This window comes from Meleagris gallopavo, chromosome 16, assembly GCF_905368555.1.
Source record: "Meleagris gallopavo chromosome 16, MGAL_WU_HG_1.1, whole genome shotgun sequence".
NCBI classification, from domain to species: Eukaryota; Metazoa; Chordata; class Aves; order Galliformes; family Phasianidae; genus Meleagris; species Meleagris gallopavo.
The window spans coordinates 12,534,264-12,557,551 of NC_139419.1; the positions used below are offsets into that span (position 1 = coordinate 12,534,264).

Below are 23,288 nucleotides of genomic sequence, written 5' to 3' on the forward strand. Positions count from 1 at the left end.
ACAGCAGTGCTTCTGCACACGTTCTTCTGTTAGCAGGTAACGACAGAGAGCAAAACCTCCACTAAAAATAGACACCAACAAGAGGTGAAGTTTTTAATGTGAAGTTAACAGACACAAAATCTGAACGCAGCACATTGCCACAGCAATAATTAGCAGCGCTGGACCGGACTCATAACTTCCAGGAGCACTCGGACAGAACAGAAAGTGAATAACCTGCATCAGACAACTGGGAATTATCTCGCAGGAGATCTGCACGGTCCAGCAGGGCTGACCCCTGAGTGCTGCCTTATTTATTGCTGTCTGCTGTTGGCCCGGCGTCTCCAGCAGCTCTACTGCTACTGGCCAAGGCAGCACGTTCATTTGCGCTGTTAATTTCAAGGCATTTGAAGACAAAAAAAAAAGAACCAACATAATAAAATCCCAGGCATATACACAGCTATCATTCTAAGCATGAATTAAAAGAGAAAAAGCAGAGGGGGACGAGCGTAACACTAAGGACTGCCACACAAAACGAGCCCGGCAGGTTATCTGCTCTGCTCCTTCACCTCGTGCAGATGCTGGTGTCAAACTCCTCGGAGACACGCAGGAAATCCCACCCTGCACACAGACCAACGGTACCGAGAGGTGCTGCGCGCAGGGTTTGTGTCGGGAGGAAGGAGCAGCGTGAAGCTGAGCAGAGGAAGCGATGTGCAGCGTGAGGCTGTGCTGGCTGTGCCGGCGCGGATGACAACAGCTGGAGCGGAGTTACGCCGCTCGAGTGCAAAAAGCCCGACACGTATCCGAGTCGGGGCAGCTCGCATCGGCGTCAGGCTCTCACCCACCATTCCGCACACCGGGCAAGTCCCGAGTAACAATACAGCCATAAAGCACCGGGCTGCACGCGTCCCGTCAGCGCGAGCACCACGAGACAAAGGGAAACCCCGTGAAATAATCACGGCCGCAAGCGCTCCTGGAAAGAAGCGGGCGACGAGAAAACGCTCCCTTACCGACCCGGGTCCGCTCGCCGACCGCGATTACCCTCCTCGCCCCGGAAAAGGCCCGCGTACCGAAGCGCTCCTCGCCGCTACGCCGCGCCGACGCCAAACTTTCGCACGCAACGCGACCGAAGGCCTGCGCCAAACTTTCCGGCTACGCAGCAACGCGCGCCTCCGCAACGCGCGGCCGGCGGCGGCCCGGCGGACGGCAGCCGGCGCGGATCGTCGGCACGGATCGCCCGCCCGAGCGCCGGGCCGGCCGCGGGCTCGCCGCTCTCAGGCCTCGGCCGGCCCGGCCCCGCCGCTCGGCGCTCCCCGGTCCCGCCCGGCCCCGCCCGCCCCCCCGCCGCCCTCGCCCCGCGGCCTCACCTGTGCTATCGCTGGCGGAGAAGCCCGGCGAGTTGAGCTTGGCTCGCTTGGGGTTGGGCGGCCCGTCCAGTAAGTTCTCCGCCATGCTTTAACCGCTCGCGGCCCGTCCGAGGCGCTCGGGCGCTCCCGGAGCTCGGCGAGAAGGGAGGAGGAGGAAACCGAACAACAGCGCCGCTCAGTGCCCGGCCGGCGGCGGCCCCCTCCGCTCCCCCATGGCCGGGGCCGCCGCCGCAGCAGGCCGCAGGGAGGAGGGCTCGGGGCGGGCTGGGGGGAAGAGCCCAAGCGCCCCCTCCCTGCCGGCCCGGCTCCTCCCGGCCGCTCCCCCGCCCTGCCGCCGCGGTGCCCGGATGGCGGCCCGGCGCTCACTCGGGGAGCATAGCCGGCCCCCCCCTCCGCCGCTCCGAGCCCCGTCCCCTCCCCTCCGCGCCGGGGTTGGAGGGGGGGGGAGAGAACGCTCGGCCTCGGCCCCGGCCCCCGCCCGCCGCCGCCCCCACCCCGCGGGGCGAGCCGCGGCCGAGGAGGGCGGGGGTGGAGGGGGGATTGAGAGGGGGAAGGAGGGAGGGAAAAAAAAAAATTAAAAAAAAATTAAAAAATTTCGGGGGGGGGAGGGGGAAAAAAAAAAAAAAAACGCCCCAAAACAATGAGCCCGCCGCCGCCGCTCCCGGTCCCGCTGGCGGCGCCCGTTCGGCCCCGGCCGGCGCTGCCCCGCCGCCCCGAGCCCCGCTGCCCGTTGGCGGCGCTCCGCGCGGCTGCCCCGTGTCCCTGCGGGCGGCCCCCGCTGCCCCGGCCCGGCCCGGCCCGGCCCCGCTCCGCTCGCGCCGCGCTCCGGCTCCGCGACAAGATGGCGGCTGTTGATTCCTCAATTAAAAAAAAAAGTTTTTTTTTCTCTTCTCTTTTCCAGAGACCATGGAGGCGGGGCCGGGGCGGGGACTGCGCGCTGCGTCACCGCGCACGGGGCACGCCTCCCGCCCCCGCCCCCGCCGCCGCCGGAAAGGCGCGAGCGGCGCCGGAAAGAGCCGAGCTCGTCCTCAGTTGCTCCGCCGCGTCTTCGGGGCGGGCGGCCTCGGCCCCTCTTAGCGCCCGTCCGTCACCTCCGCGCGCCCTCCCCGCTCACCTCGGTCTGACCCCGCTGCCGCTCGGCACCGCCGCGGCCGCCCTGTCCCTCACGGTCCCCCTCAGTGTCACCGTCAGCGCCCTAAGCCCGCGGTCCCTCTCCGTTCCGCGGCGGCTCCCCTCGCGGTGCCCTCTCGGTCCCTCCGTGCCGTCAGCTCTGCCCACCCCCGCTCCGTTTCCCCTCGCTGTTCCCTCGGCCCCACGCACGCAGCCCTCCGTGTCCCCTCGGACCCCGCGCACAGCGGCACGGCCCCGCCTGCTCCTCCCGGTGCGGGCCGTTGGGGCCGTGCCAGGCTGCGCCCTGCCTCTCCCGCACGGCCTTCAGACGGCGCAGAGGCCGCAGGGCCGGGGCCGCGCCGCGTCCTCGTCGTCCCCCCGCTGCGCCCGGCTTCCTTCGGCCTATCCTCCCTGCTGCCCGGGCAGCGAATCCCCTGCCCCAGCCCCTCGTGCCCTGTCAGAGCACCCGCTCCGGCTGGTGACCCCAGGTGTGCGTTAAGCAGCCCGCACGAGGCCGTGGCCACGCTGAGGGGTTTCTCCCTGCAGATCCAACGTGCCCGGCCCTCTGCCGGCACAGCCGTGCACGAGGGCTGCTCTCAGGCACCGCAGCCATGGCGCCAGGCGGCGGCGGAGGATCCTGGCTTCAGAAACACCTGCAGTCTGTCTAGACAGACTTCCCTGGCCGAAACAGGTTTGTAGGACTGGAGCTCATGTGCTTCAGTGGATTTCCATACTGGTTCCCAACCTGAGAAGCAGGTCCTATAAGCCCCGGTGATGTGCCATGCCAAGGCAGCAGGGCGCCTCATACCCAAACGAGATGCTCGGGGCTGTTCTCAACACCAATATATCCACATATTCCCAAAGACCACGCACCAGGGGAGGACAGACTGAAGGGGGGCACTGATACAGCGCTGAGGATGCTGATAAAATCTATAAGTGGGACAGATCGATCAACAGCTCTGCATTGGTTTAAAGGAGACCTATAATGACATCTTTAGCAAAGGGCAAGTCTGTCTTTTGTTTACGGCTCAACTCGTATTCATTACATTTACTTCTGCATTTACATGCATTTCATTACGTTTACTTGCAAATTCCGTATTTATTTACATGGTTCTTGTCCAAGCTGAGGTCTGATTATCGTCACACCAGAAGTCTCTCACAGGCCTCTGCTCCTATCACTCATCAGTTACACAGGCGGTGCTCTCCGGTCGCCTGCCTTACCGACGTTTCCTTCAAAAGCAGAGCATTCCCATGTGCTTTACGTCTATGTGGGACAGGGCTTTGGAGGCTCACCGTTCTTCCAGACATGAGAGCGCAGGTTCTGAACTTGGTCCTGCACCAGAGCGCCAGTCCTTTGGGTGGAAGGCTCCAGGTGCCTGCTAGCTGAACGCTGCTGCTGGTGGGCATGGTCTGTGTTAGTGCAATGGGACACAAGCCGTTGGCTTCAGGTCTCAGCTACTGCTCTGACTGTTTCAAATCTAGGAGTAGAAAAATGTCTGCTCGTCCATCATCTTAAAAACGGGGGCAACACAACCATAGAGGAACACTTCATCCCTTTGGCGAGTAGTGCATCTAATACACAGAAATGAAGATCTGCAACAGCTCCTGTCCAGCAGTGTTTTGCTGTAATGTAAGGCATCTTCCCCAGTTTAGGTCGGAGGACAATGTCTTGTTACTGGAGGTGGGTGGATGGAATTCAGGCCAGACTGTCCGTCAGGCACAACAAAAGACAGCTGTGCCCTTTGCTATCCACTATCGGAAATTTCTAAAAGTGTGGTCAGTGCATTCTGAGCTGCAGCTGGGTAACTTTGTGCCCCTTCTTTGCCCATTACCTCGTTTGTGGCCTCATAAACAAAGGGTTTGCTGGAGCAGCCCAGGAGATCCCCATAACGCTCTGCTTCCCTCTAGCCCCCTTCTGTGCTGCTGCAACGACTCTTCAGCCCTGGCATGAAGTCAGGATGGGGACTTAGTGGGGGCACATGTGGGTGGACACACAGCATACCTCTAAGAAGGTGTTTGTGCTGCCTGGCTATGGGCTATGTGCTGATATTGTGCCAGATCTGGTACAGATCTGGCTGTAAAGTTGCTGTGCAGAGGGCTTGGACACCACCATCACTACCACCACCACCACAACCATAAGCACAGCTTGCGTATCGGTGTGCCTGCCAGGGCAGTGCTACCACCTCGGTGCTGGGCATGGGGAGCAGATGGAAGCAGGCTGCGAGTCCTCTCCCCTCAGCTGAGAGATGAGATGGAGACGGAGATGAGCTCTTCCACCTTTGCAGAAATGCCAGGCCAAGCCAAACTTGCCACAGAGATGAAGTCAGAGGGGGCTGCGAGTCCTGGGGAGCGTAAGGAGGTGCTTTGGAGGGAGGGAATCCCATATCCCAGGGCAGCAGAGGAGAGAGAGGATCCTATTTCTGCCGTGTTGAGGTCTGCTTAGGGTGGCCCCACCTGCCTCCTGCCATGGGATCACAATTGTGTGGTGTACATGTCAGGAGGAAAAGGAAGGCCTTGACCCTTAACCACAGCTGCCCCTAGAAATAGTGTTATGATTACTTGCCCAACAGGCTGCCCAAATAGTATAGGAGCACTCAGGGGAAAAAGGTACAGCAGAGCATGTGGATGAGCCCTGGCACTGCAGACTCACACCCAGTACTACCAGTTGTGGCTCCCAGCTCCCTGCTCCCCCAGCTGAGAATTAAGCATGGATTCCTGAGGACTTCACAGGCAGTGCTCAGGAGCAGGTGCTTAATGGATAACCCCTTTATTCAGGGACTGGATCCAAGAGAAATTGCATAATAAACTCTGCACTGCTGCAGCCCATTTCCAGACTTCCTGTCTCCAAAACTAAGCTGCTTAAAGACACAGTTCCCGCGATCCTATCTTCCTGCCCATAGCCAAAACAGGGAAGTATCATTTCTATAGCAGGTGACCCCAGATCCTTAGAGCCAAACAATTAACGATGTCTGAATAACCGCTGAGGAGCTCTGCTCTGTTACTTGTAATCACTGTGGTATCATCAGTTCTCAGAGGGAAGCAGAGTCCGCTATGTCTCAGCAGGTGGTCACCTACTTGCCACGTTTGCTGCCCGGTGAGGCCGCCCCAGCAAATGGAAAGCCCAGCATCCACTGCCTCCCCTCCTCCCAGCTTCTGAAGGAGGTGCTGCCCATCTTCCCCAAGCACATCTATCTGCATAGACACCACCTGCGCTCACGGGACTGTGGAGCAGCTTCATGCGATGTAACTCTTGTTTCTGGCTCCTGATGTTCGTTGCATGTGTGAATTCCTGTTGTGTCCAGGAAGTGGTGGTAACCCCCAGGACCGCAGTCGTAGTGCTGCTTTGTGTGTAGCTGTATCTCTGTGCGCTTCTGCAAACCCTCCGTTAGGCTCTGCAGCCCAAGGAATTAACATCCCAAAGCCTGCTTCCTTCATTTCTGTAGAAGAAAATATCTGCAGGTGGCAACCCCTGCCTCATCGGTGCCATCCAGTAACGTCATGCTGCCAAGTATCAGCCAGATGCTATCCTTGTCTGTAGGCATTTATCATTTTAAAGCAATAACATCAATTCCAAGTGTTTAATAGAGCCACGTGGGGATGGGGTGTAGACCCGGGCGTTACTGTGAGCTGCTCAGAACTCTGCCCATCATCTGCCAAGAGCCCTGGTGTGATTCCAGTGCAGAGGAATCATCCGCTTAACAAGTACAGATCTCACAGAAGTGCAAACAACAGCTCAGGATGTCGTGCGGTCTTCTGTCACAAACCAGTGCTTCCCTAGGAGTGGTCCTTTCTTCTGACATCCCAAACGTGAAGCCCTTTTGGGCTGGCACTGGCCTGTAATTTGGCCATGCCTAACAAACTGTTATGAAAAATGTGTATAAATCTGTCTTTAGGTTCTTATTCTGGGTTGTTGCTCTCAGAAATCATGGTTTGCACTTTGTCTGAGAGACAATAGTCCATTTGCTTTTTGAAAAAATAAGTCACTTAATAAGTCAAAGTGCTATGAAAAGTATCTGTCTTTGGGCTCCGCCACACTGCAGCTTTGTCTGCCTGCCACCAGCTCTCGCCCAGCTTCACAATCCATCTGAAAATCATATTTCTGTCCATAAAATAGTAATCTGTGTAATCTCAGCAAGTTCCATGTCTGCCAGCTTCCTCTTAGCAGTTGCAATTAGTGGTTTATGTGTGGCTGAAGCCGCACGGGCCAAAATAACGACACGGAACCCCTTTTTTTTCCTGCTGATCACTGTGACAGAATCATAGAATCCTTTGAGTTGGAAGAGTCGCTAAAGGTCATCCAGACCCACTCCCCTGCAATGAGTTTGGACACCCACAGCTCCATCAGTGCTCAGAGCCCACCCAGCCTGAGCGTGGGGGTCTCCAGGGAGGGGCCCCACCACCTCTCTGGGTAACCTGTGCCAGTGCTTCCCTGCCCATATTGTGGAGGGCTTCTTCCTCATCCCCAGCATAAATCTCCCCTCTTTTAAGCTGAAACCATTCCCCCTTCTCTTATCACAGCAGACCCTACTAAAGAGTCCCGCTCGCTTTGTGTTCTACCTGACAGCCCTGGTTTTCTGCTGCAAAAAATATGGGATAGTTCCATGAAAACTCCACCTGAGCCCTTAGTCTCACCGCCATCCTGTTTGTCACCTCTGTGCAGAACTCTGGGGAGCCTCAGCCCCCCGAGCAGGGCCCAGGTGCTCTCCTATCATGGAGGGAAGGGCCCCCCAGGACCAGGAAGCCTTCCTGAGCTGGCTCTCTGGAAAACTGTCCTGCTGAACCAGTTCCAATTTGTATAAAATCCTTCAATATTCATCAAGGCACAGAACTCATGGAGCTGGGTTGACAAGGTGAATACGTTAACTGCCTGTTTGTTCCTCCAGTCTGCTCTTCCTCTAGCACAAGGGTTCTTTCCATGTTTTAGACCAAAACTTCCCTGGTAGAGAGCGTCCTGGCTCCTCTCTCTGGTCCAGAGTCAGGAACTGGATTTCCTAGGGAAAATTGGAATGAACTCTGGTCTCCTCCTCAGCATTTTTTGGGCACTGAAGAACTGGTCGATGCTTTTCTTCACTTCTTTCTAGCCAATAACACACTGCAGAAAGAAGTGCTTTTCTGCAGGTAGACAGCCCTCACGTGTTCAGGTATTCAATGAGTATTCAGAAGACCCCTGAGGTTCCATCTTTGGGAATTTGGGGAGCGCTGACACATTTTGATCTACTCATCGATAAACAACTCATCTCTGTGCTGCGTGAGCAAAGTTTTCAAACAGCTTCTAGCTTTGGAGCCAGGCAAATAAAAGGAGTGAGAAATGACAAATTAACCAAATGGTATCACTTCACCAGCTCTCTCCTCTCTGATTTTCTCATTTCAGTTTGACTCAAGCCAAATCCACCCTTTTGTTGCTTCTTTTTTTTTCAGATACGACGACAACCAGTTCAAAGCATCCACTGCCTCTCCAACGCCGTGCTTCCTCTAGAGAGCTTCCTAGGTAAGGCATTCTCATGCATTCACATGGCTGTGTCTCATTTCCCTCTGACCTGACCACTCGAGTTCCCCCTGTGTATGCCAGAGCCAAACCCAGCCCCATTCTGCCCACTCAGCCCTGCATTTCTCCCAAACACAGAAGGAGGGCTTCAGCTGCAAAAACTTTTCAGCAGAAATCGCCTTCTGCTGTGGATTTGCACAGCGTTTGAGTAACGGGCTCGGGCAAACAGAAATAATTGTCATTACTGCTTATAGCTCGGGCGAAGGGTATTGGAGAGGGGCAGCAAAGCCAACTGTGGGGGTGTGATAACCAGCACTGGAAAATCTAGGGTAATTTCCACTGGAAAACCTATGTGAGAGCACCTTTGACGAGCTTCTCTGTTGCTTTCAAGGTTATCAGAAAAAACGATCGCCCTCTCACCGGTGATGTCCCGTCCTGTGACATTAATGGCAGGAAAATTTAAAGCCAAAGGAATCTCTTGGCACAATATGTAATTTGCCTGGGGAAATTAGTTTCAAAAAGGATCAGAAAGTTAAATACTATTGCTGAGCTTAAAATGAAGGCGAATAATTTTATAGCCAAAATAATGTTTTTCTATGATAAATTATGTAGAAGGCAAGAGTAATAAAATGTTGTGCTCCAGGGGATAACGCCGTCCCAGTAAAGGTCAGGAAGTGCTTTTAATGCACACGCACATCGCCGTGCATTAGTCCAGGTGCATTTTAATCTGTGTGGATTTTGTGTCCTTGATTGTCACCCGGAATTCCTCGAGGCCCAACACCTTGTCGACTGCACCGGGAGCCGACGTCCCTTTACGTGTGAGCCTGCAGTGTGTTCGCTGTGTGCACTGCTCCCATCCTGTTCTTGCACGACTCGACGTGCCGTCAGCCTTCGTGGCACCTCACCCTTTGATTTGCCACTCAGTCATTCTGCTGTTACGACACTGCCTCTAATGACAACAGGATTAACTTTGCAAACCGACCCTCCCACCGTACGCACACTGCTTGCTTCCTACACTGAACTCAACAGCTCATCTTCCAACGCACGTGGCCACGCGCTCTCCACTACAGGAAGGTGCCTGGTGCTCATTTGGGGCAATTTCCCGGGGCTGCTATGAGTTTGAGAGCTCTGAAATGCTCTTGTGAAATTAAAAAAAGACCCAAGATTTTTACAATGGTTTTCACTGATGTACGGCATCCTGAAATGCTCGGGTGGAATTTGTTCGTGAGCTTTGTAAAATTACCCTCTAAGAGAGAGCAAATAGGGAAGGGTTGAAGCTAGGAAAGCCCCTTTGCATTACTGAAGTGCTATAACAGGACAGAGACGTTATCTTGAATCTGTACCACAAAAGCAGCTGAGGACAGCATGAAATAGAGGATTTTGCATGGATGGGGACTCATCCAGGAAGACTTTATAGTGTAAAATATCAAAAAGCATACTGAAGCCAGCATCAGCACATTCTTAGAACCACAGAGTCATTCAGCTTGGAGAAGACCTCTCAGATCCCCAGGTCCAGCCCCAGCCCACCCCACCGTCCCCACTGCCCACATCCCTCAGTGCCACATCCCCACAGTTCTGGAACACCTCCATGGACGGTGACCCCATCACTCCTGTGCAGCAGTGCCACTGCAGCACTGCTCTTTCTGAGCAGGAACATTTCCTAACACCCAACCTGAATCTCCCCTGGTGCAATTTGAGGCCATCACCTCTTGTCCAGGTATTGTTGTTACCTGGCAGCAGAGTCCTTAGAGCAAGTTCAATGCCATGAACCCAGCCTACATGGGGAGAGGCACATAATTAATTAACAGGCTACTAATTAAAACTGAATAGTACCAGATTCAGGGCCCGATCTGAAATCTCCACTTGTTGCCGTGGTTGGTATGAACACCCCTTCTTTTCATGCAGTTTGCAATCTCATTTCAGATGGCTTTAACCCAATGTTGATCATAGGGCTGGGAAGGGGTTCGTGCTGAAGACCCCTATGAAGTCAGTTTGCAGCCCAGCCACTGTTTCACTGCTCTTTCAAGAAGGGAGCCAGGTTGACTAGAAATAATTTACCTGCTGTTTCTTCAATCATATCCCTATGAAACGTACCCCGATGAGCCCCTTTGGGTTCTTTGCGTTTGCCCTTTCAGATCTCAGCTGTTGTCCCCATGTCCTGGAAAGCAATAGCTAGATGTGTCCTAGGGACATATCCTGGACAACTGCTCGTCCTGCTGCTCAGAGAGCTCCGTACACAGTCTGGCATCCAGGGCTGCTCCCTCCACAGCTTCTCCTCCTACCAAGGCCAGGACACATCTCCCAGGTCCAGCAGTGGGTGGGCAGCTCCGGGCACACAGACCCTTTCTCTCCTGCTGCACATCCTGGGCTTTTTGGAGGAAAGAAGTCTCATTCTCCTCCTCTCTGGGTCTGTAAGTGGCTGCTCTCAAGACATGGCCTTGGTATTCCCTTCACCTTCAATGCCTCAAATCTCTCTGCTTCTTTTAGAGCAAAGACCCCATCTCCCCCCTCCGCATCTCCCCCTGTGCCAGCAGGGACCCTTTGCTGTCCTGTGCCAGCTGTGACCTCCCACTGCAACACCGGGACACCTCTGTACCTTTGGTGATGAGTTTAAACCATTGGCTATCCACACTCAGAGCATCAAGCCCCACTCCTGGCTTTGAATTTCCCTGCAGTCCAGCTGACACCAATAGATGAGCTCTTGGTGAGGCGCCTGTTTCCCCAGAAACTGCATTAAAATGTGTGCTGATGGTCCTTGCTCACACCCTGGGAGCACAGTTACAGTCAGAGCTGGTTTCCAGCACCCGATGTTGCTGTACGCCTGCTCTCCCCATATTCTCTGCCTCCATTTGAGAGGGCACGTTTTATTTTTCCAGCTTTTCTTTGCGACTGCAAGGAATAGATGCATTCCCAGTGATGACAGCTGCGCATCTCATGGGTTTGTGTGGCCGCAACCGATGGCTTTAAAAGCAGCTTCAGCTCAGCCACGGCCCAGGATCCATCTGAGGCTCACGGGGCCGATGTACATCGGAGCTGCTGACACACGGCACGGAACACACAGGCCTAAAGTACCTAAAATTATCTCCTGTTGTCTTTTGAAAACGTCTCCACCCTCCATTCAGAATGACAACTTTTGGCAACAACGGGAAAACAGAAATGACAGATGGTGACAAAATCTGGTACACAAACATGGCAGATAAATAAAATGAATGTCACCCACTCTCCCATTTGTGCTCATCGCCGTTTTTGAGCCACCGGAGCTGTTACGACACACAGCACGGCCCCGAAGCACGGCGTGCTGAGTGCCAAAGGGGCACCAACTGGAGAGCGGAGCAAAGCCCCCACCTGGGGAATGCAGCTGAGGGATCACTCACCAACAGCCCGCCCTGCAGCCGCTGGAAATCCGGCCCTGAAAGCACCGCACCCGCCGTCACCGGGAGCCCACCTGCATCACAGTGACGTTCTCAGCAGAAGGTGCTGTGTCACCCGCAAAACTCCTTTTATTTCCCATAAAAACATAAATCGGCCCTTTTTCCCCCAGCTGCCTTACGCAGTGACCAGCACTGCTGCTCTGTTACATGTTCCATTTGGAGGCCCATGAGGCTGAGGCCATTCCTCCCCTTCATCCCCTGACAGCTCCATGCTTGCCCGCCGATGCAGAGCTGTGCTGACATTCCTGGGGTGGGTTTTGGACCTAAAAACATTGCAGAGGGCCACACCAACACCCTCTTATTCTCCCGAGGGAATACAACACGTTTTCCCCCAAATAAATCATCAGTGTTTCCTGCAAAAAGAGGTACTTTTGAGCCATTGCCCCCAGAGCTGGCCGAGCTAATTGTATAGATCTGCATACGTTTGTAATTACAAATGAGGCCAGCCCTCCTAAATGAAGATTTCCAGACTCCTCCCTTTGTATGACCCAGTGTTGACTTGCTTACAACACTGTCAGATACCACCTATGTGCGATGAAACGCATTTGTGGGGCCAGAACCAGCAGAAATTCACATGACAACAAACCCTAAATTTCAGCCAAAACATTTCAGTTGCTTACAAGGAACAAAATGTGAGCGCTCTCAGAGGATTTCCAGAAAGCCTGTCTGCATGAACCACATCTGCAAGTCCTGCACTCAGCCCCAGCAGAAGGCAGCAAGGCTGTGCTGGGGACCACACGCATCTCCTGAGCAGGTGTTCCCTGGGTGGAAGCTGCTCCATTGCTCTGACCCTCCCTGTTACCCAGCTCTACTTCTTCCAGCCCTTTATGCAAATAAATATAACTGTTTTTGATGCTTGGATCAGATGATCTTATCGGTCTTTCCACCCTTAAGGTTTCTATGATTTGTTGGGGAATCCAGAAGCAAGGAGCAGCCAAGCCCAAGCCTTCCATGAAGACCAGGGCCTTCTGTTCTGCCCTCTGCATTATTAAAAGCAATGCCCCAGCCTGACCTGCAGCCTTGGCCATGCTGCGGGACGAACACCAGCCATAGGGCTGGGGCCTTTCACAGGTGCTCACACAGTCAGATCAACAGCCTTTTGGAAGCATCCATCCAGGCTCGCTCTAGACATCATCTCTGAGTCACTGCTCATCCCCCCTCCTTTCCCTTGCTCTTTGTAAGACCAGTTTTGCACACACTGCTGGTGTCCATGCAAACCAACATGCTCATGGCCCATCTGTTGGCTGCAGACAGCGCTGCACGTTTCCAGTGGGAATCATGGGATGGAGATCACGGAATCGTGAAAGCACAGAATCATCTGGGTTGGAAAAGACCATCAGGATCACCAAATCCAACCACCCACCCAACCTACCGAGCGCCACATCCACACCTCCCTGAAACGCCTCCATGGTTGGGGATGTTGGACCAGGAGCCTCCTGCCCAGCCAAGCTCTGCCCGTGTTCCCAGCCCAGGCTCTGCCCGCCCGCTGGACATGCTCAAAGTTCACAGTGCTATAAATACCCTGCGCAGGGCTTGGCAGGGCCACCCGGCCGGGGGGGTTAGCATTAGCGGCTGCTAAACCGGGGTTTAATTGCAATTAACCCTTTGGCTGCGTGGCTCCACATAGGCAGATGGAAATAAGAGGAATCCTCTGATTCCAAGCTGTTTCTAAAGCTAGAAGAGCGCAGCAGGCTCTTACATGAGGTCAGTTCTTGCTGGAAGCCGCCCAGTGCTCCCTTCCCCGCAGTGGTATCGGGGGCATGCAGGCTTTGGCCATGCTGGGGCTGGGGGCAGTGCTGGGGAGCATGAGGCATGAGGTGGAGGAGTTGGGGTCTGCCCTATGGGATGGTGACTCACTTTCACATCACCCCAAACCATATGGCCCTATACAGACCCACAAGACCCAGTCCAAACCCCTGAGGGCAACAGAGACACATCCAGGTAGGACAAGGCTGTGATTTGGGTTTCTTCCCATCAAGGGGTACACTGACCCCGTGTCCAGCACATCCCCATGCTTTGTCTCAAGTTGGGGACAACGCAAAATGCAGAGCCTGGGGTGTTTCCTGCAGCAGGGTGTGAGGAGGTGAACCACCACGATGCTCCCATTGCCCACGACCACACAAATCCACTTTCTGGTGCCTGATGACCCACTGCCCTGCCACGCACCTCAGCTGAGCACACCCACAGATTGGAATCTCATGCTGCTCTTATCCTGCTCCCAGCATGAGGGGTGGTGGCAGCGAAGGACTGGGGGTGACCCTGCAGCTCTGCTGAGGCCAGGCACCATTTGGTGCACACATGGCCTCAGGTCCTTGTCCCCGAAGACACAGAGACCCAGTGGGATCAGGGCCTGGGTCTGAGCTCTCCTTGCAGCCGACCGCACGGGGACAGCACTGAAAAAGCCACATTCCCACCTTCAAATTTTCACTTTTTGGGTAACTTTGGACCAAGCATTTGTGCCATCACTGCACTGCTTTGCTCAGCTCCCTCTGCTGAATGCCTCCTCGCTGCCATTGGCTACAGCAGCAATGCCAGGTGCTCACTTGGCCCAGTTTGGGGATTTGGGTTGTGGTCACTGCCACCAGCACGTGGTGGGTGCCGGGCAGGGTGCTGCAGGGCCCCAGCTGTGCCCAGCTCTGCTCCCCGGGGCGGCACTAGGGGGAGGTAAAGGCCGGGACATGCGGGTGCTGCTGGCACTGTGTCCCCACGTCCCCGTGTCCCCAGAGCCACCCTGCCCTGAGCTGCAGCCATCTGTGGGCAGCTCAGCAGCATCTGCCCCGGTGCTTTGGGAATCGTGCCCAGGGCTTTTCTGCCTTCCTGCTGCAGGTGGCACAGGGGCTCCTAAAAACAGAAGGAAAGAAATGCATGGCACACAAAGCAGGGTTCAGCAGGTAAAAAAGGCAAAGCACGCCCATTCTCCAGGTGAGGTTCAGAGCCCAGTAGCACACGTCCTCCTCTAACACAAGACAGAGAGCTACAGCCACACACCACGCTGGTAAAGCTCCGCACGATGCTGCCAGCCACAGAGCAGTGCCCTGTCTCTGCACATCCCCCAGACCCACGAGCCCTGCAGATTCCTGTCCCACCCCACCAACGGGCCCCAAAGAGAGGTTGGACTCCCTGGGTCCCAGAACGTGACCCCATTCCCGCGGGACGGGAAATGCACACAGATTTCTGCCCATCCGCCCATGAGGACAGAGCTTTGGCCGTGAGCACCCGCAGCCCCACCCGGGCAGCGCTGCCCACCCCGCAGCCACATCTTTGTGCGGAGGGAGCAGAGGTTTGGCTTCGCCCCCAGCACCCTCATCACTCCTTGCTAACGCACAAGAGTTTCCGGCGTTCCAGCTCGCAGCAGTTCCTCAACAGCCGCTCTTAAAGCTGTGCTGCAGGAGAGCGGGGAGCCGGGACGGCCGGGAACCCGATCGAGACGCTGGCGCCGGCCCAGGGAGCTGCACGCACAGCGGCTCCGGGACGGGTGACACTCGAGCTCCTGCGGGAACAACGCGTCTCCGCCGTGGTGGAGCTGGCCGGGCCGAGGGCAGGGAGGGAGCTCTGCCGTCGGCGCTGCGCAATGCGGAGCAGCTCCGGCTCTCCGGCCACGTGCGCTCACGGCGCGGCGATGCGATGCCTGCCCGGGGCCGTGCGCCTCCGCGGCCAAACCGAACGTGGCTGCTTGTCCTCCAGCCTCGAGTACAAAGCATATGCGGGACAGATGGATATGAGGCTTATCAGATAATTAAGCATGGTAATGAACTTCATTTGCATTTAGCTCTTAAATTCCCATAAACTCTGCGAAGCTGTGAAATGAGAATTGCTGCTCGACGCCACAAAGCAACGAAATTTCGTTACCGAAAGCCAAACAATGATTAACAAATGAGAACAAAAGCCCGCTGCGTTCCCAGGCCGTGCACATCCTTGGCTGGACCCCCGGCAGCCCTGCACATCATTAATTGAACATAAAGTGAGGGTGGGCCTTTGGCCAGAGCCACGCGTTATAAAAGGGGCAGAGCGGGGAAAGCACTGCTCCAGGGGGAGAGCTGGGCCCAGGGAGGGGAGGGAAGCTTCTGCAACAAATGGAGAACCAGTCCCTAGGGTGTTGGAGCTGTGCAGGCGGCCCCTGGACTGCAGATTTATGGGCTGGGGAGAACCCAGCAGCAGCCAGAGCTTGGGAAACCGTGAAGAAAACCTCACAGACACGCCATGCAATGGGGCAAGGAGTGCAGCTCACTGCCCGCTGACCCCAGGAGGACACAGCAGACAGGACCAGGCCTGCACCCCACAACAAAGCTGGAACCAAACGGAGCATGGAGCTTCTGCAGCGCCTACGGGCACGGCAGCAGTTGGGAACAGCACACCTCCCCCAGCACACCCTCTTGAGATGCTGAGAAATGTGGCCCCTACGAGATCTAGGGCTTTTCTTGCACCCAGAGGCCCCTGTTAAACTAAATGCACACAGGAGCCAATATCCTTAAAGACATTTGTGTTGGATGTGTCCTTCATCGTGACCTAAAGCAGAGAAAGAGGAAACCCAAAAATGGGGCAACGTTAGGAGAACATAGACCTGGAAAGGAAAACAGAAAGAGCAGGTTTATTTGAAATACTGTCGTAAGATTTATTAAAAACCATCCCTTGGCAGTTCACAATCACCACGACCTACAACAGAAATCCAGCAGGTAACACCTGAGCAGCTCTCAGCCACGGCAGCAGGATGACACCCAGGGGCACACATACAGGTGGAACACTGCTGCTGCCCACCGGCTGTACTGAGTGTGCTCTGCTACTTACCTCATCTTTGGGAAATTAGGTTGAAAGCACAGGAAGGAGCAACACATCAGCACTCGCAGAAGAACCAGACGTCGCTCCTCCATGGCTCCAGGACAAAGCTGGCAGCAGTGTGGACCCAATGCTCCAGGATCTGAGCAGAAGGTCGGGCACAGCTCGGCACAGAGGTAGGGAAAGGGATGTGGTGAGGGTCATGGATGTCTGTGCTCAGCAGTGCCAGGAGGGAGCGGAGCAATGGGGTTCCGTGGGATCCTGAGGACACCTCCAATCCTCCAGGCCAAGGTCCAGCAACGCACAGTCCTCCACCAAACCACAGCTGAGGGATGGGATGGCTGTGGTGGCAGAGATGCGCTGCGATGCTGAGCCACCTGTGGCAGCCCCAGACGTGTTCTGCTCCGTCTTCCCTTCTGACAAAGCCACGGGCATGGCTCAGCTCACCTTCAGCAAGTCCCAGGAAAGCAGATCCTTGTCCTGGGGGCTCTTGCTCCAGAATAATGACATCCCAAGCAGACTGTGGCCATGCAAAAAAGGCTCTGCTGTTCCAGAAGAAAGCATCCACACCGCCTGCTAGAGAATCACTGCCCGCTGCATGCCCACACCCAGCACAGCAGCTCTGGGCCGTGACCTCCTCCAGCATTTCAGACACCGCCTAAATATGTGCCTCATCAGAAATCAACCCACATTCATGGGTTATCAAAGAAACACTGAAAAGCCAGACTGAAAAGCGAGGGCTCAAAAACCACCGCTCCGAACCACAACGCTTTGGAGCAACGGGGCTGCGATGGGAGCAGCGCTGAAGCAAAATCAAAACAGCCAACAAACTTCAAGTTGACAAAGTGTATTGTGGGTTCTTGGCTTTTCTACATCTAAGGCAGCGTGAAATGACCTGCGATACAGCAAAACAGTTTAATATACAATTGATTACAGATGGTAGCAACGAGTCGGAGGTAAGACGCGGTTCTCTATGTACAGGGGGAGCTCTGGCACAGCCTGCCTCCATTTCTGCAGGTGGGGACAGCACTGCTAGAGCCATGGGGCTGCGTGTGCAGGGCTGACAGCAAAGACACAACTCCCAGCCAACCTGGCTGCTTCAAGCCATCACTATGATTTTCTTTTCCCCATGCAATTCCACATTCCGCCGCAGCGTCACAGCAAGCACAGCCTCACACTGCTGCTACTGCAGGTAGCGCCCGGCCCCCACGTCCTGCACCGACCTAAAGCTGTGCTTCAGCAATGGGAAAGTCACACACCAACCACGCTCTGTAGCACCTGACTGACCGGCTGCACGTCCCAAAGGCAGAGCTGACCCACTGCGTGCTGCCAGCCAGCACCAGCTGCTCACACACACCTTTCTGCTCCAAAACGAGGCAGAATTTCTCCTTTTTTTTTTTTTTTTTTTTTTTGCTCAGCCACACTGATCTCCTGCTGGTCGTCACCCACCAGAGCAACTCTGGGCCCTTCTGTTGGGAAACGCAGATGGGGGCAGTGGAAGCGGCCCAGGTGCTGGGGAGCAAACAGCGCTCAGCCATCGCTCCCACAGAACCGGGGTGCTCACACATCTCCTCCCACACATCTCCTCCAGCTGCAAAGCTGAAGGCAAGCGGGGAGACCAGAGGCAGCTGCTATGCACAGCAAAGACACCCTGAGCTGCTACAGCCGACCTCAGGTGCTCTCAGCCTTTGCAACAGTGCAAAATAAAGGTGTGAACACACAACTGCTCCCTTGCAACACAGCAGGGTGAAAGTTTAAGAAACGAGTTACAGTTTGGTGATTTCAAGGCCCGAAGAAGGGACGCCCCAAGAGTTACTTTCTGAGAAGCCCTTTTTCTGGCACCAAGCAGACTGACCCAGCTCTAGGGGATCCTCCTGGGCCCACGCTGTGCCCTCTGAACCTCAGGGCTCTGCAGCTGTAGGAGCTGCCACACACAGCACCGTGCTGCTGCTTGACCCAGGGGCTGACCCGGTGCTTTGGGAAGCAGCAGGCAGGGCTCTTCTCATCCCCAAATCAAAAAACCACTGGGCATAAATCAACAGGAACATCACCTACTTGTTTACAAATGAGAAATTCATTTTCACAGAAGCAGCTGCGAAGAGGAAATGAAGTTTTTGCATGCTGGATGAAGATGCCACCACAGAAACCACTGAGAACCATCCTCTTCACCCCGTGCTCCCCACAACACCCCGTGGCACACGCAGCCCCAGCTCAGGCCTGCACCAACCTCATCTCTCCCTGTTTGGACAGCTCAAGACCCCCATTTCTGCCGGGCACCCCAGCCCTACCCAGCAGCATCAACGCACCTACAAGACAGTGATGCAGCATGGGAGCAAACCTCAGTGGGCAGAGCTCTCTGTGCAACCAAGGGAAAGAAGAGAAAGGGGGGTTGAACGACCTTGAGGCCCCAAATATAACACCGGAAGGCAGGGAAGCAATTCTGCAGCACTCTCCTACTGTAAGAAAAGAAATACTGATAAACACCCAACTGGAACGAGAATCAAGAATACATTCTTCAGATGCAAGAGGTATCTGTAGAGTTCCAGGACCTGAAAGGTGGAAGTGCAACCAGCTGGGGCTGGGTTTAGGCAGCGGAGAAGGAAGGCTGCTCTAAAACTCCATGTTACTACAAACTTGGTGGTGTTGCTTGGCAGAAACAGCTACAAAAGTATATGGGGATGTGCACCCCCTGGTTTTTGTATGCTGGGAAATGGAGCAAGAGAGATTCATCCAACACAACCGAGAAATGCGTGAGCAGCAGCTCTTATGAGAACAGTGTGCAGAGTCTTGTTGAAGCTAAGAGAGCCAGAGATCTCCCAGCTTCACACTGACGAAGGGCTCTGTGCTCACTGGGGAACGTGGATGGAGCTCAGAGGGCTGAAGAGGAATGCAGCAACGTATGTATTTATTACTCAAAGTCCAAAAATCACATCAGGAGTAAAAAGAAAAACCAATATATATTCTGAGTTTGGGTCGGATGGAGAGGATTAAGACACACAGGGATAGGCAGACAGCACAGCACATCACCAGCTCCTCCCTGCCTACAGAACTTATTTGGGGCGCAAAAATTCATTCATTCTATTTGGTGTTGCAAGGAGACAGTGAAACTGGAATAGCTGAATAGTGAATATAATGAATCGGAGCCAAAGTGGGGCAGCGACGCGAGCGGCCGGGGTGACGGAAACACACAGAGGGCAAACTGGGGCAGTGCTCCTCTGTGCATGGGGAACCCGCACAGCCATGGGAGGGCCGGGAGAGCATCGTGCTGCTCAGCTCACCCAATGATTCTGCCCTGTTCCTGCTTCCAGCAGAGAGCATGCTGTTCTATTCCCTGCTGCAAGAGCATAGGGGGCACAGCCTGAAAAAACGTCGTGCAGCACCGTTAGTTGAGTGCAGGGGGAAGCTGGGGTACTCAGAGGCGTGGTGTGGTCTGGGAAATTCCACTGGTTTGGAAACAAATATTGCCTGGGTAACATCCACACAGTGCTTGGTAGCTCAAAGAGGCTGAAACGCTGCCTTATTAACTGCCATTAAACCAATGGACAAATTCATCTCTCCTGCTCTCCTCCACAAAAAAAAAAAAAAAAAAAAAAAAAGGAAAAGAAAGAAAAGAAAAAAAAAAAAAAAAAGGAAAAGAAATAAAATAAATAAATAAATAAAGGCATCTCCAAAACATTTATTTGACTTTTCTCTCTCTCTCGGATCAGACCAGCCTAGAGGCACCGACTTCACCTACCTTCGCCAATTCAGCCGGCGAGTGGAGTGACATGAAACACTTTTAGACATGTAAGACCCAAACAGCAATGCTCTTCTGGGCACTCGGCTGCTTCTGGAAGCCCGTCCCAAGAGCTGGTGCAGTCCAACCCCTTATTCCATTCCCACAGATCAGTAACTCAATGGCTATATGGAAAAGAAGTGTATCCAAAGCACACAATGGCACATTAAGTTTGAAGAAAGCATCCGTAAAGGAGAATAAAACTACAGCAGTTGTTCAGCCTACTCTACCTAAATGTTGAGCCACTGCAGAACTCCTCCTCCAGCCCAATCCAAAGGAAAATTTTGTCACCCCCTTGCCAAGACATTCTCTTGTGGTACGTTACTGGCACTTGATGTCAGTCTCACACGGTAGATACATGCACGTTGGTCTGTGTGTTTACATACAAAAGGTCTGATAACAGTAAAATATTGTTCGGATAGATATAAAAAAACCCAAGGAGTTGCATCAGCCAAAAAAAGTGTTTTGTGAGAAACAACAATAAAAATGATATAACCACAGCTTTTCTTTAAAATTAGATAAATACCCAAAGCTATGATTTCACTTGGGGCCTCTGTACCTTGACAGGGAGTCCAATGGAGTATATCTGAAGGCACTTAATATCCTCTACTCAGCTGTAAGATGGTTGCACAGGGAGCTGGGGAGCTGGGGGATGTGATTTGGGGCATGGAGGAGAGAGATGGATGAAAACGAGCCCTGAGGAGCTGTGATCCACACAGCACCAGGCGCTGAAATGAAAACAAACGTACAACCCAGGTGTTGAGAAGGTCTCTCTTGAAAAAGAAAACCGCCAATTGCAAATGTCTTTGTGTTTCTATTGACAGAGCACTTCATGCAACTCTGACAGTGCATCATACACTCTTAGAGATATTTAGCTTTGTCAGTTCATTGACCTCCTCAGTTCCTGCTTCCTCACAGTCAGTCTTCTCTACGGCTTTGCCAAACCTGCACCTCTCTTCTGCTTTCGTCGACTCTTTCTGGAGCTTCTTGGAGGAAGGAAGAGCGTCCTTGGTTTCTGAGTTATCTGTGCCATGGGCTATCTTATCAGAATTCTGTACAGAAGGCACCAGGTTGGCAATCTCGTCGGTCGGAGATCGCCCAATGCTGCCATCCACCTGAACCCGAATGTCTGGAGATATGGACAACTGGTGATGCGGCACAATCCCGTTGTCCATGCATTTGGGGTACAGGTAGGTCTTCATCTGACCTTTCCCCTTCACATTGACCGTCCCCCTGTAGTCAAAGTCATACCCCATCTTGCTCAGGATGCGGTAGCTCTCCTCACTCACCTGTATGCGACACTCGACGCCAGTGGTGTCCATTCTGCTCGCGATGTTCACAGTGTCACCCCAAATGTCATACAGTAACTTGGTGGTGCCGATGACCCCCGCAGTCAGGGGGCCGTGGTTAAAGCCAATCCGAAGTTTAAAATTAAACCACAGCATGTTGTTGTTGAAGTCATCCACCACTCGCATCATTTCTTTGGCAAATTCGAAAAGGGTCTGCAGATGCCCGTGGGGATGGTTGTTGTCCTGACACTGCGACGTGTTCAGTCCCGAAGCAGCCATGTAGGTCGCCCCGATGGTTTTGATTTTCTCGATGCTGCTGTAATGCGGTTTGCTCAGCAGCTCGTCGAAATCCCCAATCAGTTCGTTCAGGACTCTGTAGCACTCTTTGCCTCCTTCGTAGTTCTCTTCGTAGAACTCGCTGAAGTTCACAATACTGGCAAAGATCACTCCGCCGCTGTCGTGGTTTTTGGAGTAGCTCTGGGAAACCTTCAGCTGCTCGGCCACGTGGTAGGGGATGATGTTCCTCAGCAGCCAGTCGGCTTGATCCCTCATGCTCTGAATTTTGGTGCGATGAAGATCAGCCTCCACGTCCCCGTGGTAGTGCAGGCGGTAACTGACCTCGAACTCTCGGTTCAGGAACCAGACCAGGAGCAGCAGGAGGAAGACCACCAAAATCACTTCCTGACCTATGAGGTCTGCAGGCCTCTTCACGTCGGCTGGCATCGAACTGTTGCACGGACTCTTCCTGGAGCTGGAAGCAAGAGAAAGGGGAGAACACAAAAGGTGCAATGAAAAAACTGAGCTGGGCACCGCGGCTCCTAAGCCAGAAAAACGTGGAGGAAACGTAGGGCACATCCCGAATTAGAAAAGGTGCTTTGAAATCTACCTCTGCTATTACGATGGCTAAAGAATTAATTTCATTCTTGCACTCACCAAGCAGTGCCTTAAAGGGAACCATCAGGTTTAGCAACACAGAAACTCCCCCACCTCTACATTAGCATAAATTGCAAACATTGCACTAAGGCAGCAGTTACTGTTATTGATAAATACCTGATTTTAAAACGACACGTAAATACATCTATGTATAAATGCTTAATAACGGTGGTGTGTTTAGCCACACGGTGTACATGCATGTCTGTCTGCAGGTACGTGATGTCTGACTGCGTGAGATTTGCAGAGTTCATCACTTCTTTGTACTACCTCCAGCGCTCAGAACCACCTGCTTTATAATGTCAGTCTGAAAAGACACCAGCTATGGGCCCTGGAACTAAGTCTGAACCCACGCAGATCGGGACACAGCGTTTCCACAGTCACTTAACCACATTTTTTCCTATAAAAACATTTCTGCTGAAGCATAAGACTGCACATGGGGAGATGCATGCTGAGGTTTTCCAGGTTAAGAAATGGTTTGATGAGGGAAAGCATCACATCCACATTCTGCTTGAAAAACAGAAAGACAACCCATATCTCAGCATCTGCCTCTTGCTCTGATGAAAGTATGTTAGCAAAGGAGATCAAAACTCAAAGCACAGCAGTCGCAACAGATCAGGACAACTTTGAATTGGTTTCCGTAACGCAAACGTTTCCGGGTTCAGTTCAGCTCTTTATGCCCATGAAGGACACACTTCCATTTCTGCAATCAAAGCCAACACGCCACCAGCAGAGCTACATGCCAGACCCAACTTTGTTTTCTGGATGCTCAAACACCTGACTGACAGCACAGCCAGGGAGGTGTGATGGAGCAAAACCAGCACAGATGAACACGCAGCATCCCTGACAACATCCTGTTACGTCTCTATTGACCACCATCCTGGTGAGCCTATAGGAGGGAGAGGTACTTAAAGTATGCACAGCTGAGAAGCTATAGGCTGAATTCCAGATTCATGATAAGGCTGTGTGTTACGCTGGGAATTTTCCTTTGTTTTTTCAGCCGTAAATACACATCTCCCAGGAGAAAACAGAACAAGGGAGAGCAGGTGAGTACAGTTCTGTGAATAAGGAAGGCTGGAGGAGGTGGGGAGCAGAGCTGGGCCAAGGAGCACAACACAGGTTGTGCTCAGAAGGGTTGATTATTTTCTGTGT

General features: G+C 53.7%; 3 protein-coding genes across 14 annotated transcripts in view; 1 reads left to right on the plus strand and 2 right to left on the minus strand.

The window, feature by feature from the left end:
* The window catches only part of CREBBP (CREB binding lysine acetyltransferase), a 77,021-nt gene extending 75,529 nt beyond the window's left edge, over nt 1-1,492 (minus strand). For all 6 annotated transcript variants that reach the window (XR_014886871.1, XM_085237963.1, XM_085237962.1 and 3 more), the window contains exon 1: nt 1,344-1,492. Coding sequence is in view for 5 of the 6 variants with exons in the window: in XM_085237963.1 (XP_085094089.1) it covers nt 1,344-1,428 (85 nt within the window). In the remaining variant the exon portion in view is untranslated. The remainder of the gene's footprint in view (nt 1-1,343) is intronic.
* Nucleotides 1,493-1,983: 491 nt separating this feature from the next.
* LOC146543260 (uncharacterized) lies at nt 1,984-12,201 on the plus strand. 6 transcript variants are annotated; one of them, XM_085237968.1, is made up of 5 exons: nt 1,984-3,144; nt 7,872-7,941; nt 8,330-10,349; nt 10,426-10,642; nt 10,815-12,201. In XM_085237968.1, the coding sequence occupies exon 1, from the start codon at nt 1,984-1,986 to the stop codon at nt 2,950-2,952; it is 969 nt and encodes a 322-aa protein (XP_085094094.1). In that variant the 3' UTR covers nt 2,953-3,144; nt 7,872-7,941; nt 8,330-10,349; nt 10,426-10,642; nt 10,815-12,201. The 6 variants fall into 6 exon arrangements, with proteins under 6 accessions (XP_085094094.1, XP_085094095.1, XP_085094093.1 ...); XM_085237969.1 differs by having other exon boundaries at nt 10,074-10,349; XM_085237967.1 differs by having other exon boundaries at nt 7,872-10,349.
* Nucleotides 12,202-19,798: 7,597 nt separating this feature from the next.
* The window catches only part of ADCY9 (adenylate cyclase 9), a 60,188-nt gene continuing 56,698 nt past the window's right edge, over nt 19,799-23,288 (minus strand). For both annotated transcript variants that reach the window (XM_085237190.1, XM_085237189.1), the window contains one exon: nt 19,799-21,957. In XM_085237190.1, the coding sequence (XP_085093316.1) occupies nt 20,769-21,957 (1,189 nt within the window). In that variant the 3' untranslated portion in view covers nt 19,799-20,768. The remainder of the gene's footprint in view (nt 21,958-23,288) is intronic.